Source organism: Ambystoma mexicanum, chromosome 6q (genome assembly GCF_040938575.1).
Source record: "Ambystoma mexicanum isolate Mex_15411 chromosome 6q, UKY_AmexF1_1, whole genome shotgun sequence".
Classification (NCBI taxonomy): Eukaryota; Metazoa; Chordata; class Amphibia; order Caudata; family Ambystomatidae; genus Ambystoma; species Ambystoma mexicanum.
The window spans coordinates 1,646,108,960-1,646,126,141 of NC_090937.1; the positions used below are offsets into that span (position 1 = coordinate 1,646,108,960).

The 17,182-nt window shown below is 45.3% G+C and overlaps 1 protein-coding gene across 5 annotated transcripts in view; it reads left to right on the forward strand.

Moving 5' to 3' along the window:
• WDR54 (WD repeat domain 54) overlaps positions 1 to 16,162 on the forward strand; it is a 266,084-nt gene extending 249,922 nt beyond the window's left edge. For all 5 annotated transcript variants that reach the window (XM_069632450.1, XM_069632451.1, XM_069632452.1 and 2 more), the window contains exon 10: positions 13,779 to 16,162. In XM_069632450.1, the coding sequence (XP_069488551.1) occupies positions 13,779 to 13,910 (132 nt within the window). In that variant the 3' untranslated portion in view covers positions 13,911 to 16,162. The remainder of the gene's footprint in view (positions 1 to 13,778) is intronic.
• Positions 16,163 to 17,182: the final 1,020 nt, after the last annotated feature.

The window sequence follows — 17,182 nt, forward strand, 5'->3', positions numbered from 1 at the left end:
CCTTCTCCCACTTTAGTCACACTAATACTGAAGAAGTCCTATCTCTACTGGTGAAGCCCAAACCTTCCTGTGCCCCATGAGACCCTCTTGCTCCTCAGCTAGTCAAGCCTATTGCCCCTTTAGTGGCCTCTCACCTTGCTGAACTCTTCAACCGTTCCTTCGACTCTGCTTGCTTTCCCTCGTTTTTCAAAACAGCCACAGTTATCCCTCTTCTAAAAAAGCAAGGGGCTGACCTAAACCTACCGCTAACTTTCACCCTGTGTCTTTCCTTCCGCATTACTCTAAAGTGCTTGAAAGTGTTGTGTTCAACCGTCTTACAAATTTCGTAGACATCCACAACCTTCGAGACCACTACAAGCAGTTCTGGGTTCTCGTACCAACTCTTTGCAGGTGGCACCCAAATCCTCTTTTTTCTCTATTTTCCCAAACTCGCTTCTGATCTCGCCATCAAAATATTCGGACTATTTCCAGCTGTCTCTCGGCCATTACATATTGTATGGCTTCGCACTCTCTGATGTTACTCTATAGAAATAGAGATATTCCTCATCTCTTCTTCCGTCTTACCAGTCCCCACCTGACACTCTCCCCTACTCCTCTTCAGCAAGAAGTCTCTCTGTCATTTATGACCCTTCTCACACCTTCACTGCTTCATCTCCAAAACTGAAACAGCAGCTCGCCGCAACCTCCAGAGTATTAGGAAAAATCAGGGACCTCCTTCCTATCAACACCGCCAGGCATCTCTTAACCACCCCTGTCTTCTCTAAGCTGGCCTAGTGCCAGCATCCTCTACCTCCCCATCTATGCTTTCTGTCCTCTCGACAAGATCATTAACTTTGCTAGCAGGACTCGCTTAGTACTCTCTTACTGCATACCTACTTCCTCCTACTGTCCTCAGGCTCCCCACCCTCCCTGTACTTCCGCTCACTTCCGCTCTTTCTCTATTCTTGCCACACTTGTGTGGAATTCTCGTCCCCAGGACATTTAACAAATGGTCCACACCAATGTGTTAAAAAACCAAACTAAAATCCTACCTCCTCGCCTCCGAATGATCTTTTAACCTACCACTCATCTGCCTTCAAGCTAGCGTTTTTCCCTCGCCTCTAATCTGCCTCTGTCCCTTACTTTCTCTGCCTCCACTCTTGCACTTCATCCATCATGGTCACATCCCTAACACAGCTGGCCATACTGTTTACCTGCACTTTTAAAAATGTCTAATGCTGATTGTCCTTAATCTATGTATGCCCACTAATGTTTTCTCCCCAGTGACTGTTCCATTTACTCCCCTCCACAACCTGGTCTGAATGTCACTCGAACTCGCCCCATTGTAAGAAGCTCCCTGCTTCCCGTCAAATCTGATATCTATTGTATGTTATTTTGTGATCAAAAGAGAATTGTTCTTTGTTAGGCAGAATCATATGCAGTACCCTTTGGGTTAGTTGATCCAAGGTAATAGCAGCACTCTAAACGTTATCCTCCCCACTGTACACCAGTGTACACCAGTGTTAGGCAGGATCATACGCAGTACCCTTTGCGAACACTACACACAATTACGACTGCAAGTGCAAGTACAATTTCACCTTTGGTACAAGCCTGTACTACACAGTAAAGTGGTGGCGATGGCTGAGCAGCCAGACTTATCTCAAGAGTAAAGTGAGCAGTATCAGAAGTTACACAAAGGACAGCAATTGCTATGTTTCAAACAAACACTGACTCAAGGTTTCTGAGTAAAATAATATACATTTATTTACACATTAATTTGTAAAACAGTTCACGAAGTAAAGCAGCAGAAAAATCACAATCTTCATATACTACACAACACCCAATCAATTCTGGACAAGTTAAGCTCAAAATGAAGTGTGAGCAAAATTGCACTCCAGCAATTTAAAAAGGGAGGGAAAGTCAAGGTTATACAAAATTAAGCAGCACCAACAAGTAAGTAGTCAGGGCAATCTAGAAAAGGCTTACTACAGTGAGGATTCAAATCATAAGGCCTGGGCCAATGTTAATGGTTCAGAGTCTTTGCAGAGGATCACACAGTTCAGAGTAGTTTGTGGTTAAGTCTTTGCCAAGAGTTCGAAACGAAGTTGGTCGGAAGAAAAGTTACTTAGAAGAGTAGAGAAGGACAAGCCCTCGGATTGGTGAAATATTTCAAACACTTTCACTGCGGTCGGCTGGAACGAACAACCGGGTTTGAAAAGTACCTTCGAAGAAGAAGAATGCTGTAGCTGAGGCAGAAGTTCCTGGCAGGTCCTGCAGGCTTACGGTTCCTGAAGCGATTGTCAGACTGACACGAAGGAGGAAGACTGGAGGGTCCTGCACTGCCCAGGGAAGAAACCAGCAGCAGAGCAAAGCAACAAATAAAAGGTGCGCTCCTTAAAAACCAAACAGGGTCCGGTTCACTGCAGCCGTGCACAGAAAATTCGACCAGGGGAGGGAGGCCTTGCTTGGTGTTTGGCGAACTGGTTGGTCCCACCAGCTCAAGGGAAGAAGATTCCTTGCAGATCTTCTCTGTCATCAAAGTTTAGGAGATTCGGACCCGCAGCAGAGCTTCACCGGGAGGTTCAGTAGTTGCAGGAGTCTTCCTTCAGCTTCTCACCGGTTCTCTCGATCCAGTGGCGACTCTGCCTTCCAAGTCCCAGAGACCTGCTTTTTATGCAGTTTTCCCCCATTCACACAGTCTGGCTGTCAATCACACAGCAGGGTGGCTGTCCTGGCAGGACAGTCACCTAGCCAATTAAACAAGAGTGCGACTTGGGTCTCCAAGGAGACCCTGTGCAGGGGGCCTAAAACCCCGCCCTCACATCCTGTCTACCTAGACTCTCAGGCGCCTAAGGAGGGCTTTGGTGCAGAAGCCCGCTAAAGGACGGCGAACAAAGGAACCAAACCTGGTTTGGCACGCAGAGTAAAGCACGAGAAAGATCTTTACAAAAAGAAATGGTGAATAAACCCAGCCGGAACCAAATAAAAGTAAATGGGGTCCATCGGATTAAAGTTCGAGGCTACTAACATAGCCTAAAACAGTACCAAGGCTATTTTCATAGACTGCGGTAGGAAAAATATGATGGATACCACTGCCACCAGCCAAATCTTAAAGAAAGGGGAACGAAATAATGTTCCATGAGAGACAGACAAAAAGGGATAACTATTAACCCTTTCCAGTACTCTATGTAAGATAGTTTGTACTGGGTCTGTGAATTAAAAAAAGACTAATAAAGTCAATGGCACCTTTACATGTTCTGGGAGACAGTAGTCAGTCCCAGAAAATGGAGTTTAAAGTGAGAAGTCTGAAAAAGACACCCCTGGGTCACTACACTAAAGGTGCTGTGTGACACACAGTAAAAAGATGATGCCTATGGAGTAGGTGAGGCTCCACAGTCTATAAACACAAACATATTAAACACAAAGAAAAACACATGTAAGAGTGGGAAAAAGGGCTCACACTCTTACCAGGTGAAAAAAACTAATCCTAGAAATCCAGCAAAGCTGCTGAGGGACTCAGTAGGTAAGGGAAATGAGCCATTCTGGAGAATTCTCCCTAACATTCTTCCCGGTATATAAAAACTGAATAGTGCCCTAAAGACCTCTGCTCTACTCGACTCCGATCTTGCAGCCCTGACTGCATCCACTGAACACCAGGGGTATTACCGCTGGTCCATACTTTCGAGGAAGAGCATCTCTACCTCTATAAACCTGGTGATACAGTACCAACGACTCAAGAGTCTTAAAAATCGCTAGGGTGTGGCCATATAGCACCTCTTTCTTCTTTGTTAAAGATTTGCACTTGCACAGCATATGCAAGAAGAGGAGGCATGACTCGGAGACTGCCCTTCCCAGTTCTATTTCGGTTGCGTCTACTAATACCCCAGTATGAGCTGGTTCTGAGTGACCAGACGATTCGGGTATTGTTACCACAGACCAATGGCTGGAGTGCCTTCCTGAGACCCCTTAGCCTCCAATCATCCTAGATTTTGTAGTGATTTTTGCTTCCTTAGTTTTGTAGGATTGGCTGTCATGGACCAACGCAACAGAGATCCTTGATGTTTTTCAGATAGGCTTTAGGAAAATATGGTTATCTCGATAAATGGGTTATTATTTTTTACTTTTGTAAAATGCAAGAACTTAATGAGGGCAGCCTCTCACAGTAGTCTGCTTGCTTAGACTGAACAGTGGCATTTGACAAAGAAATCTGCTGTGGGCAAACCTGGTCCCATGGTGGTGTCCCAGAGGGACTGTGAGGTTCAGCATCATGTTCCTGTCCAAGGAAATACAGACTTAAACTGGGCTCAGACAGGGCTGCCTACTGGCACCATGTCTGTTTAATGTATTAATTGCAGCCATCCAGGTCAAAATAATGGGGACTAAGATTTTTCCCACCTAAATTATTTTTATTTTTAGTTTTTGTATTTATAAAGCTCCAGCGACAGATTTAACCGTATAGGGTCGCAGTTGGAATTATTAAATCGAATGAAGATATAGAATCGCTCAAGATTATTTCATTTAGATATAGGCTAGATGGCACATGCGCAAGATATTGGGCCTCATTACACGGTAGGCGGTAAGGGTTTACCGGTACCGGTATTTTACCGGTACCGGTAAATCCTTACCGCCTTACTACGAGGTCCCTTTGCGGGTTGGGGAATTTAACGCCTGCTTTTTGCAGGCGTTAAAAATCCAACCCGCAAAGGGACCAGGGTGCTAATTACGGTACCGCAATTTGCGGTACCGTAATTAGCGCCTTCCCCATTCCCATTATGCCCTATGGGGCAAAATGGGAATGGGGAAGGGCAATGGAGGAAGGAGGAATTACCGCCTTCCCAACCTTGGAATGGGGCGGTAATTCCCCTTTCCTCCAAGGCGGTACCGGTACATTACCGACATGAACCATGGCGCTAATAGCGCCATGGTTTACCGCCTACCGTGTAATGAGCCCCATTGTCTTAATAGACTCAACACCAATTGGTCTACAAAGGAGCTTAGACAAAATCCGCCATATCCCACATTTAAATATCTAAGTAAATCCTATTCAGACAAAAATCATAAAAATTAAAAGTGATAAATATAAATGATTCAAGTGTTCTATTAAAGGTTGTATTAAAGAAGACTCAAAAAACCTATCTAGGGTTTTTTGGTTACTAATAAACTACAAGTACACTAATAGGCCCATTCATTGCTGAAATTACAATTCTTGATCAGAAATGTGTAAATTTTTCTGTGAAACAGTTGATCAATTTCTATAAAGCTACAGTCCCCATGATTACACTATATTAATATATTTTGAACAATTTCCATACAATGTTAACTTCATAGCCACCAGCCTCTTTTGGGAAAGATTACTGCATGGTAGGCCATTGCTTTAATTTCCGTTATCAAAGAAATGTTTCCACATTGGGGGAAGAATTGTATGTATGAATGTGAAGTGTAGTGATTATTTATTTGTTAGAATTATTTATTAAGATCAGTGTTAGGGGTAAACGGTGATGTATAGAGGTTAGTTAAATAAATAGTTCTTAAGTACGGTTAAGTTATATGTATTTTTACTAATACGTGTTTTCTTTCTTTCTCCTGATAAGATTGAAATGTTGTTGCTATGAAGAAACAATGCACAATAAATAATTATTTTATTTTAGTTAATTTGTAGGCCATTTGTTATCTGTCTTCCTCATCTTACTATAACTGTAGCAGTTTATTTAAAGTTTGCAAGAAGAATTACGCCGACATAACTAACATAACTATATACAACGCAACCCTGTACAAAATGTCGACATACACAGTTATATCAGGTTAAGTGTTCTTTATATAGCCTGCTTCTGCCAATATTGCTGCCTGTCGCCGCCTGGTTCTGGGCGGAAGGGAAAGGTCAGTGGGTGCAGAAGTGCAGGCAAGATGTGAATCCTGAAGTGCTGATGAGTGGAAATCGGAGGAATCTGTTTCCTGCTGCGGGTACTGTATGTTTCTAGGTGGGTTCTGGTGCGGGCACCAGGGGTATATGTATCTAGAGGTGTTGGTATCCTTCTCGAGTGACTCCCACAAAGGCCTGCCCAGAGAGGGTGGGGGTTACTGCATGGATTGCACTCCGGGGTGTGTGGCGAGCCGTGTTAATTGGCAGGAAATACTGGAAAGCTTCCTGGTCTTAGGATGTTTACCAGGCTAGAGGGGCCTGGCAGCCTTTGGTTTATTCCTGTGGTGATGGTGAAGGGTGATATTTCAGGTTCAGTTTTTCCTTGGCCCACCCTGAGCCTGGGCTCTGGAAATGATTTGATATCCCAGGTCTATTTAGCCAACAGGTCAATCAGGCCAAAAGAAGCTGAAAACTAAAGCGACAGTCAGGTTTTCAGTAGAGGAGATGGGTACTTTGGTGAAGTACAACTGGTAGTTGCAACAAGATGGCCGCCCCACCCTCTCTGCAACTCTTTCAGAGTAGAGGTATGCTGAAAATGAAAGACCTCTAAGTAAATTTAATCTTAGTACATGAGATCACACAAGCCTCCCAAGATCTAATGTTTCTCTTCTAAATCCGGTGTGGCCAGCTATATGAGCTCGACAGGTGATCTTCAACCAGATCCTGAATTAAGGTGACTCAGTGCAACTGTTTGAGAGTGGGGGGGAATATGTTTGAAAAGCAAAACCCATTCTGGGAAACTTTGTGCTTTGCGGTCATCTTCCCAAGAGCATCTGCATGACTGCATTGCTTGTCCCTGATAGAGACCTAGGCACATGGGCCAAAGGCCCCCAAAGTAGGAGCTAATTTTCACAGCAGTCTTCCTTCTCACCCTTCCTACAGCACACCAGCTAGGATGGAGACACTGTGATCTCTTTCCAAGCCTAGCTAATATTTCAGGGATCCAGTGGTCGATGGTATTTTCCTTTTGTTTTTTCACCACTCCCAATTTCACAAGACCATGGATATGTTTTATCAGTGCAGAAACCCACATTACCAATGAAGGCTTAGCCAAACCTCTTCTCCTACCAGGCTAAATGTGTTGCCGTGTATAAAGCTATCACCTAAAATAAACATTTGAATGGATTGTGTCCTCCCACGTATTCCTCATAGTTGATATTCATATCTCGCCAGCTTTGCTGCTTTGGAAAAATAAATTCTCGGCAGGGGGCCGCTGTACTCAAAGTCGTGGCGTTGATGTCCCTCGACGTCCCCCATCGAGCGTTGACAAGCTTTTGCTACGAGTACTAAAGGAGTGCTTCAATTTTCTGTGAAAAATGTCTTCATCATCTACCCCTTCAACCCCAAAGTCACGGTTTAAGAAATGCTACGACTGCAGGTTGAAGATGTCTATAATGGATCCTCACCACATCTGCCTGTGGTGTCTGGGCTCCGGGCACCATACTGATAACTGCGGATCCTGTCATTCCATGACAGAAAAAGCTCTCCGGGAACGCAGAGGTAAACTGGCGGTGGGGATGGTGGCTTCGAAGTCTACTTTGAAGAAGGAAAAGAAGTCCGGGAAGTCAAGAGACTCTACCCAGCATAAAAGATCGAAGAGGACCCGGTCGAGGCAGTCTGTGTCTTCTTCATTGAAGAAGAGACACCATAGATCTCCCTCTTCATCATCTGATTCCCTAACTGAAGTAATCAAGTGTCTGACAAAGTCAGATTCCCCACGTAAATGGGATACCTTTAGAGCTGAAATGATGCAGATTTTTGAGAAAGTGGCCTCCACCCCCTCAAAGGAATCGGGCAAGATCCATGCCCAGGTCGCTCCTTCGGACGACTCAGGGAAATCGAAGGCTACTTCATCGGGCCGAGCATGAAGCCAGCTATACATCAAGAGAGTACTCGACCCTATGAGAAGGCATCAAAGGTATCGACTCGAACTGAGTGAGTCTTCGATACCGTCGAAGAAGCACAAATCGTCAAGGAACTCAAGGAGTTTGTTGACGCCATCGATGTCAAACGTTTCGACATCAAATCGGCCCTTTTTTCGAAGCCGTCTTCGATGCCGTCAATGGAAACTTCGATCTCATCAAAGCCTGTGCCAATTCAGGAGAAGATTTACAAGACAATTCCAAAAAAATACTTTTTTTAAGTCTGTCCTCCATATATAAGCAGGAACTGGCCTCTGATGAGATTTCTCAATTTGGGCTGAAGTTTGGCGCTCAAAATGTGCCTTATGAGCTCATTGATTAGGAATCAAGAATGAAAGACCTTTGTGACTCCCTCCAGTCTGCTAGTGGTCTTGACACTTCGCCAGAACCGGAGTTTGGCAGCCTGACCCCTATGAACATGGTGATTCTACTTATAGAAATCTCATGAATAGGGATACAGAATATATGGGTTGGAGCAGAGCTTCCCCGGCGTATGAGCAGGATGACATGACAGATGGCCTAGACCAGGGACTGCAGAAGGACCTTATTTTTCCCTTCTACAAAGCACTTCATTGGAAGGTTATTGCTCATTGGGAAGCTTCAGAATCTGGGCCTGCGGGGAACAGAAACCTCTCTAGGAAGTATAGACCCTCCAGCAGCGACCCAGACTACTTCACCCTACACCTGAGAGCTTGGTAGTTCAGGCTGCCACATCAACCAGGCAATCTGCTTATCCCTCAATCCCCCCGGATGGAGATGACAAAAAGGTAGATGCCTGGGCTCGCAAAGTTTACACATCAGGCAACTGGCCTTGAAGTCTACCAATGTCGCCTGTACTTTGTCAAGATTCTCTTATACCTTGTGGGACTGTGTTGCCATAGTGGCTGATCACATCCCGGAAGGCGAAGAAAGAGACAGCTTCCTGGCTCTAGTAAAGGATGGAAAGGAGGCAATGGAGGAATGTCTCCAGTCAGGATGGATACTGCCGACGGCATCAGCTGATCCATTGCTGCAAGCATTGTACTTTGCAGATTTGCGTGGTTGAGGAAGTCTGGGTTTGCACCGGACGTGCAGGCTAGACTGCTCAACATGCCCTGCAACTGCTCGAAGTTGTTGGCAGCAAGGCTGATGAGAGTCTGGAGAAGCTGCAGACCCCCAAGGCGGCGGCTAAGTCCCTTAGCGCCTCTATTCAACAACCTCAACAGCCCTATTCTGGCTCATCTTCCTGGAGGGGTCATTCTTTTCATTTCTATTCCTCAGGCCGGTCCAAGGGGAAAAAAAAAAGAAGATTCCCTCGTGGTGGATGAGGAAGGGGTGCTAAATCAGCCCCAGCGGCGGCAATTTACCCTCAGCCACTGCTGCAGCCACCTCTAAGCCTCTCTGAGGCCTTGACCCACAAGACCCCGGTGGGAGGCAGAATTTCTCAGCATCTGAATGAATGTCGGGACATTATTTCAGATGCTTGGGCACTGGAAACAGTCGCCCAAGGTTACTGCCTTCCTTTTCAAAAAATGCCTCAGGATCATCCACCAGGAACCAACTGTCAAAATTCCGGATCTGCTCCTTGTGCAGGACATTTTAACCCTGCTAGAGAAAGGTGCAATAGAGCATGTAACTGTAGCGGAGAGGAACAAGGGTTGGTATTCCCCTTATTTTCTCATTCCCAAGAAGGACGGAGGATTGAGACCCATCTTGGACTTAAGAAACTTGAACAAGTTCCTCAGGAAGGACACGTTCAAGATGGTCACCCTTTCTCAGATCCTTCAGGCTCTCCAACTCCAAGACTGGTTGGTATCATTGGACCTTCAGGAGGCTTACTTTCATGTGCCAATCCATCCAAAGCACAGAAAGTGCCTGAGATTCGCGGTTGGCGGTTCTCACTATCCGTTTTGAATTCTGCCTTCGGGCTGACTCCTGAGTCTCAGGAGAGGGGGGATTCACGTCTACCCCTACCTGGACGATTGGCTGATGAGGGCTTGTTCACTCAAGCAAGCCCAGGAACATCTTAGTATCACCTGCCACCCCCTTCCCCAAGCTGGGTTTCTCCCTCAATTACTAGAAGTCCCATTTGATACCATTCCAAAGACTCCCAATTCATTGGAGCAGTCCTGAATACCTCCTCGGGGAAAGCCTTGCCTCCCGAGGTGAGAGCTCAACACATTCTGCAAATGGTAACAAAATTCTGGAAAGGCCAGCATCTGCCGGCCTTCGATTTTCTGAGGTTGCTCGGTCTCATGGTATCCTGCGAATAAGATCCCTTCAATGGACCCTCAGATCTCAATGGTCCCAATTCTATGGGAAGATGTCAAATCAACTGCAAGTTCCGAGCAGAGTTGCTGAGGACCTTCTATGGTGGGCTTGCAAAGACAACATTCTCAAGGGAGAATCTTTTTAGCAACTATGGCTGGAGATAACGCTAGCGACGGATGCCTCCCTCACGGGGTGGGGAGCCCACACCAATGAACGGACAATCAGCGGTCGTTGGTCTCCAATGAAGTCCAAGCTACACATAAACCTTTTGGAGCTGAGGGCAATCAGACTAGCGCTGCAGGCCTTCCTGCCCTCTATACGGGGAAAGAATGTCCAGATAATGACAGACAACACAGTGGCCATATACTACCTCAACAAGATAGGTGGCGTAGGGTCATTATCAATGTGCAGAGACGCAATGCAGCTCTGATTCTGGGCAATACAAGAAGGAATCTCTCTGCAGCAGTTCACCTAGCCGGGGAGCCGAACACGGCGGTGGACGCTCTGAGCAGGCAGAGCACAGTCTCACACGAATTGTAACTAGCTTAGGAAGTCCTTCAGGAGATCTTCACCCTTTGGGGAACCACTCAAGTAGATCTGTTTGTGACCGGAACCAACCGGAAGTGCGAACTGTATTGCTCAAGGGACGCGTTCGTGGTGGACTGGGAATTTCAATTCCTATACGCGTTTCTTCCAGTCCCCGTCATTCCTCACGTTATCAGGAGGTTGAGAAAGTTTGAGAAATACATGATCCTAATTGCTCCGGATTGGGCCAGGAGGACGTGGTACCCGGATCCTCTGGACATGTCCATTTGACCTCCAATACGTCTTTCACAAAGAAGATCTTCTCTCGCAAGAGGAAGGCCGGGTTTCTCCATCTAAAGGTCAAGACACTCCGCCTTCATGCATGGTTTCTGAGAGGCTTAGATACAAGGATTGAGACCTCCTAGATGGCGTAATGGGGATTTTGCTTTCGGCCAGAAGGCCAGCAACCAAATCCTTGTACCAGTGTTGTTGGAATAAATGAATACATTTAGTAACTGGTGCAGGGACAATAATGTGGATCCATTCTAATGCCAATGTGGCACTCCCATAGTGCTTTATTTTCTGTTGCATTTGGCTAACATAGGGCTCCAGATTGGGACCATAAAAGGGATAGCTGGCAGCGCTTTCCATTTTTAAGCTCTCCTCTGAAGAGGTTTCCTATTTTAAAATATCCTTAATTGTTCAATTTCTGAAGGGGCTTACTAATGTGTATCCCCCAGTCCCATTCAAGGTCCCTGCTTGCGATTTAAACCTTGTTTTCAACATTTCTAACATGTATACCCTTCAAGCCTTTACATTCATGCCCATTAAGGCTCCTAACTTTGGAAACAACCCTACTTATTGCATTAGTATCTGCCCGCAGGGGAAGTGTGTTGCAGGTTCTTTCATGCAAGCCTCCTCATACAATTTTCTACTCAGAGAAAAACCATCATTCCTAACAAAAGTAGTCTCTGAGTTCCATCTGTCGCAGAAGATGATGCTACCAACTTTCTACCCTCCTCCTCATTCAGGCAAAGAGAAAGAGAGGCTACACAGGCTAGACCCAAAAGGGCTCTAAGCTTTTACATTGCAAGACTGGCTATATTTTGCCATGATGATCAACTTTTTATTGGGTATGCTGGCCCCCAAATTGGGCCTGGCAGTAACTAAACAAACCATATCCAGGTGGATTACACTGGCTATCGGAGAATGCTATAGACTTGCGGGAAAGGACCCGCTGGAAGGGCTTCAAGCTCATTCCACAAGGGGCATGGCAACCACTGCGGCTCTCAAAGGGTGTATCCGTCCCAATAAATGACATCTGTTCAGTGGCTACTTGGTCGTCCATTCAAACATTTGTCAAGCATTACTGCTTGGACTCCTCCGCCAATCAAGGTGGACTCTTTGCTAAGGCAGTTTTCCATTCGATCCATGATTAAATTGATTGATACTCCATCCTCCAAATTGTCACTGCTTTGGGAGTCTATGAAAGATGAGGAATACGTGGGAGTACACAATCCATTCGAAGAACAAGTTACTTACCCCTTATAATGTTCTTTTGACTGGATGTTCCTCCAAAGTATTCCTCATCGCCCTTACCAGCCTACCACGCCGTACATTTACGTGTATTACACTTTGTGTTTCCGGTCTGGGATACGCCCAGTTAGTTCCTCAATAAAGGGGAACAGGAAAAACAGACCTGAAGGCAACGGCACTGCATAAGCTATTGGTACTGACGTTGACGTCGACGCTTGACGGAGGCTTTCGAGGGACATCGACGCCACAACATAGAGTACAGCGCCCCCTGCTGAGGAAAATGTGCTCCGAAGCAGCAAAGCTGGCGCAGTATGAATATTAAAGATGAGGAATACGTGGGAGGTAACATCCAGTCGAAAGAACGTTACCAGGGGTAAGTAACTTGTTCTTCTCGGACAGAAACATTTTGTATAGCCGTATCCACCCTCTTAGACCTCTGACAGCTTCTGTAATCTCACACAAACTTCACAGATATCCTACTTGAGACTATCAAGCATGGGCCGCCTCATAAGGAATTGCTCACTTAATGCGGAACCTGTTGACCATCAAGTGCATTATTCTCTCGAAGGTGATCCCGCCACGGCGCCTATGGCATCTTGCATCCCTTTATTGGAAAGTGTCCTTTATTGTATGGTTAATTTCAGATATTTTATTGTAATCAGTAATTCTGCGTTCCTATGGTCTTCCATTTTCTGGCTCCATCGGGTGAGAAGGCATTGCATATTCTGAGCCCTTTAATATAATGACTAAAAATCCTTGCATCATTCCATTAAACTGGACAGCTTCTAGGCAACAATGGGAAGGCTATTCCTTAGCAGGATCTCTTGAGGTGAGTGAAAGGATTCATCAGGTTGACACTTGATGTTCCTTTTCCAGAATATGATGTGCTGCGTCGTGGCACCCACCTCCCACACATGAAATCCAATTTCAACATCGCAGATACATAAACAGCAAATGGGGGCGGCACCTTTCCACTTTGCATTTCCCAGAGGTGTATGGTGCAGTTAGATGCATACTACACTGTCATGCGCAGCATGAAGCAATGTACAGCATGTTGCGTTATCTACTGTTCTGTGAGTTAGGCATAGTTTGCCCTCCCCAAGATGGAGCCCGGTGCACATTGATGTACCATATTTGAGCTTAAAAAGCCACAGCACTGCTGTTGCTGAGATTGAATAGTCGATTATTATTTTTTTATGGGAAGAATTATGACCAATAAAAAGAATATGCACTCTTTGTTTGAAATGTGGCCCATTATTTGTAAGTATTATCTTACTTAATCTTTCTATGGAGTACACAAACACATGTATAACTGCTGGTACAATTGGCCAGATTTATTTAATACATTTAATGTTTTTGTTATGTTGGTGCTTTTGGTTTTACAGAAACCCCTTTGGCACTACTCAGTTGCATTACATAGATTACACATATAAATTCATTATTACCACAATTATCACATATATTTCTAAACCATACAAGGCAAAATATATATTCAAAAATATTCACACTTGATCTTGCACTATGTTCTCATTTGATTTCTGTGCATAGAATACTTTGTTTGGGCCGCCATGTGTAGGGATCCACTTCAGCTAACATGCCCCATGTATTGACCTGTGATCTTACCCTCTCTTTTCCTCTTTTTGCAGATTGAGCACAGTCATTCGGAGTGCGTAACGGATGCCCAAATCAGCGGGGCTCGATTCTGTGACCCGGAGGGAAATGCCTTTGCTGTGACAGGTTACGACCTCAGTGAAATCATCCGCTACATCCAGGTCTAGGTGCATCGAAGTATATTGGTTGCCATGGTGAAGTGACGTTTCATGCCACATTGATATTCCGCTATGTGGTGTAGGAGAGGACCATTCGTTATGCATTTGTTTTACCGTCAAGTCCGCATGATGCTGGACAGGCAGAGCGGACCTCCAGCAGTAGCACACCTAAGAAAGCTTTGCAGTTTGGAAATGTTCACCATTGTGTGGGTGCCTCCCCCTCCTCACAGCAGAATTCTCGTTGCGGCGCCTCATCTCGCTGGCCTGTAATAGCTCAGGACTATTTGCATGGTCCTATATTTATATTGACCTTCAATCGAAATGTCGCTAGGGGCTCCAGTCTATTTCCAGTGACTCATGCGGTCATGACAACATTGCCTATCGACCTATGCTCCTCTGGGAGTGTTATTCTGGAGCCCAGGAGAAAGGCTCGCTCGGCATGGCCAGAAGACAATTATGGACTGTGGTTGGAAATAGGAACTTGGGTCCAGAAGGTTGTATTGTTTCCACAGTGTCTATATGAACTTGTGATGTGCTTCATTTCTACAATTTGTGTGATTCTGTGTGTGATGCTCCATGTATTTAGTCCTGTTTCAGATTCTGAAATGTGTTTTATTTCTTGGTATCAGTGACCCACTAATTGCTTTTAGATTTATGACCCAGGTGATTGATGGCCTTTAGTATTGGATGGAGTTTAGTTAAATACCCTCTAACTGAAGAGCCACAGCTCTGAGTGGACCTCTAACTCCCCACATTGCCTTGTGTGTTGTTTTTGGCCCTTTCCCACCCAATCCTTTCCAGATACACTACAATTTCCTTACACACACCAGGAGGATGGCCAATCTGGGCTACTATTTGAAGAATCCTGTCTGACTTTCCACAGCCAGCACTTAGTACTTTAGAAATCAATATGAGAAGTTATAATGAAAATACCCTGCCTGTATTAAATGGCGATGACAATGTAATGGTGGACATGCCCGTCATACGTGGGCATATGGAGGAAGCGCCCAGAGCCACAAGGCCACCATTACTGCTTCTGGCTAGTCGTGGTCTTACTCAGCACACTGGGCTTCTCCAGGAACGCAAGGAATTAAATACCCATGTATTGATGCAAATCCCAACTGCCACAATAAGTCCCTCGCAAAATGATCTCCGTCTCTTTTCAGTTGGATGGTCAAGATCTTTAAACATTCTCTGGTTGTTTTTCCCCGCTGTCCCAGTTTTCTCCTCCTACACCACTTTTAAATGCCCACTAGACTCATCTTCATGATGGTTGTAATGGCACAATGCCTTTATGACGGCAAAGTATGATATTTTACACTGTGGGGTGCGCACAAATGTAAGAGTGCACCGATTAGCACCATCCCAAAGCTTATGTCAAGCTGTCTCAATATGACAGTGCTGTGTGGGACAGGTTTGTAGGCCTATGCCAATCTATGTTTAGGTCTACGATACCCCTTACCATGGAGGACCTGAATCACCACCTCTGCCAGTACACTAGCCATATTGCCAGCACTGGACGATGTGTGTGGCCATCAACCATAGGTGCAATGAAGTCACGTTAGGTCATAGCCACTTGTTCTTTACTTGGTCTCCAGGCCAAACAACGATGTTCAAAGTCACGCAGCTTTGATGGTATCCATAGTATGTATGAGTTAGCGTGAGATCGTTGAGTTTCTCACGCAAGCATGATGAATTTGGTGCATGGGGAATTTGCACCATGACACAGGGCTGGGTGTCGAAATCATCTGCTTACTATCTTTACCAGAAACCATCTCCCCTGTTAGAGCACATTTTAAAATATTGTCCCCTCCCTCTTTTTGTGTCCTTCCGCTTCTTCTCTTTCTTTTTTCTCTGTTTGACCAGACCCCCAAGACGTCCAATATGCTGTGCTGGAGGTCACCAGGAGCATATCCATACACTGTGTGTGTCTGCTTTGGGGTTATCTTGGAGCAATCTTTCTGCATCCGTTCCCTGGCAGTAAACACCTGGTGGGTCTCCCAGAAGGCACTTCTGAAATCTAATTTCAAGAAGTGGCTCTGGTTCGATAGTGGGAATTTCTTTCATTCCAAAATGTTTCTTACACCACTTTAGAAGCACCAACAAATCTGTGGTGCTTCTGTTCACGCCCTGTGCAGATTCCTTGAACTAGCTGTCAATATTGTGAGTTATATTTATGTCATTCGTTCAAATTCTTTTATGTGTTGTGAACCACATAAGTGAGTGAGAAAAGTGCTTTACAATAAATGAAATCCATTTTAGTTTTCCTTCCATATCCACTTATATGTAGATTTAACCATGGCAATTGCAGCCTCCATTTTTATGTAGACTGAACGCTAGACATTGTAGAATCCTTTTTGTATAAGACGAGCGCTGGGAATTGTAGCACCTATTTTGTATTGAGGACCAAGCATCGCAGGATCCATTGTGTACGTTGGGTGAAGGTATTGTAGGCTCTGTTTTGCATACATTGTGTGATCGTAATTGCAGGATTTATTTCATGATGTTGAGCGCTGCGAATTGCAGAATCCATTTTGAACAAAGTGGGAACACCAGCTTCCAATGCATCTGATTTGTTCAAGAAATGCACTGCATGATATCGTGCTGGATGACGCAAAGGCTTACATCAGACCTACGGTGCAAGGGACCCAAACCTGTCACTTACCTATGATTTGAAAGAGACTTGATCATAACTATCGTCCTTGGTTGGCATTGATGATGCATGCTCACTCTGGTACATTCACTCAGGCTGACACTGTCGCACACTCTCTCCCACGCACACGGTCACAGACTCATTACCCCTTTGTGTTTCTTCCTCATCACAGGTCTATACTAACGGGGCACATCCTCATTTAGCAGACACCTGAGCAAGTTTGGCCTTTTTAAAAATGTTTTTAAATCCCTTTGTGTGTCCCCCTGTTTGGGAGTTGGTATAAGGGCCTCTCTCGTCTCCATCTTTTCCTGTTTTTTTTGTCTGCTCTCCAGTGGACACTTGTGCAAGTACCCTGGGAACCCCGATAATGCAGTGTGCAGATGCAGGGGGCATGCTTCTGTGTAGTGAGCCCCTCTCCTAGAAACCGCAGATGCCTGTTGAGATCTGAGTTGATCAAGCATGAGCGGCATTGGTCGCCCTGTGCGTATGGAATACTCCAGAGTGGCATTCAGCACAGCATGTGGTTTGCCTTTGTATACAGGAAGGTGATGTTGCCTGTGGCCCTCTCTGAGCGCAAACTATGTCGACGCATGGGGGGAATGAAAGAAAAAGGAAGTATTGGATGTTT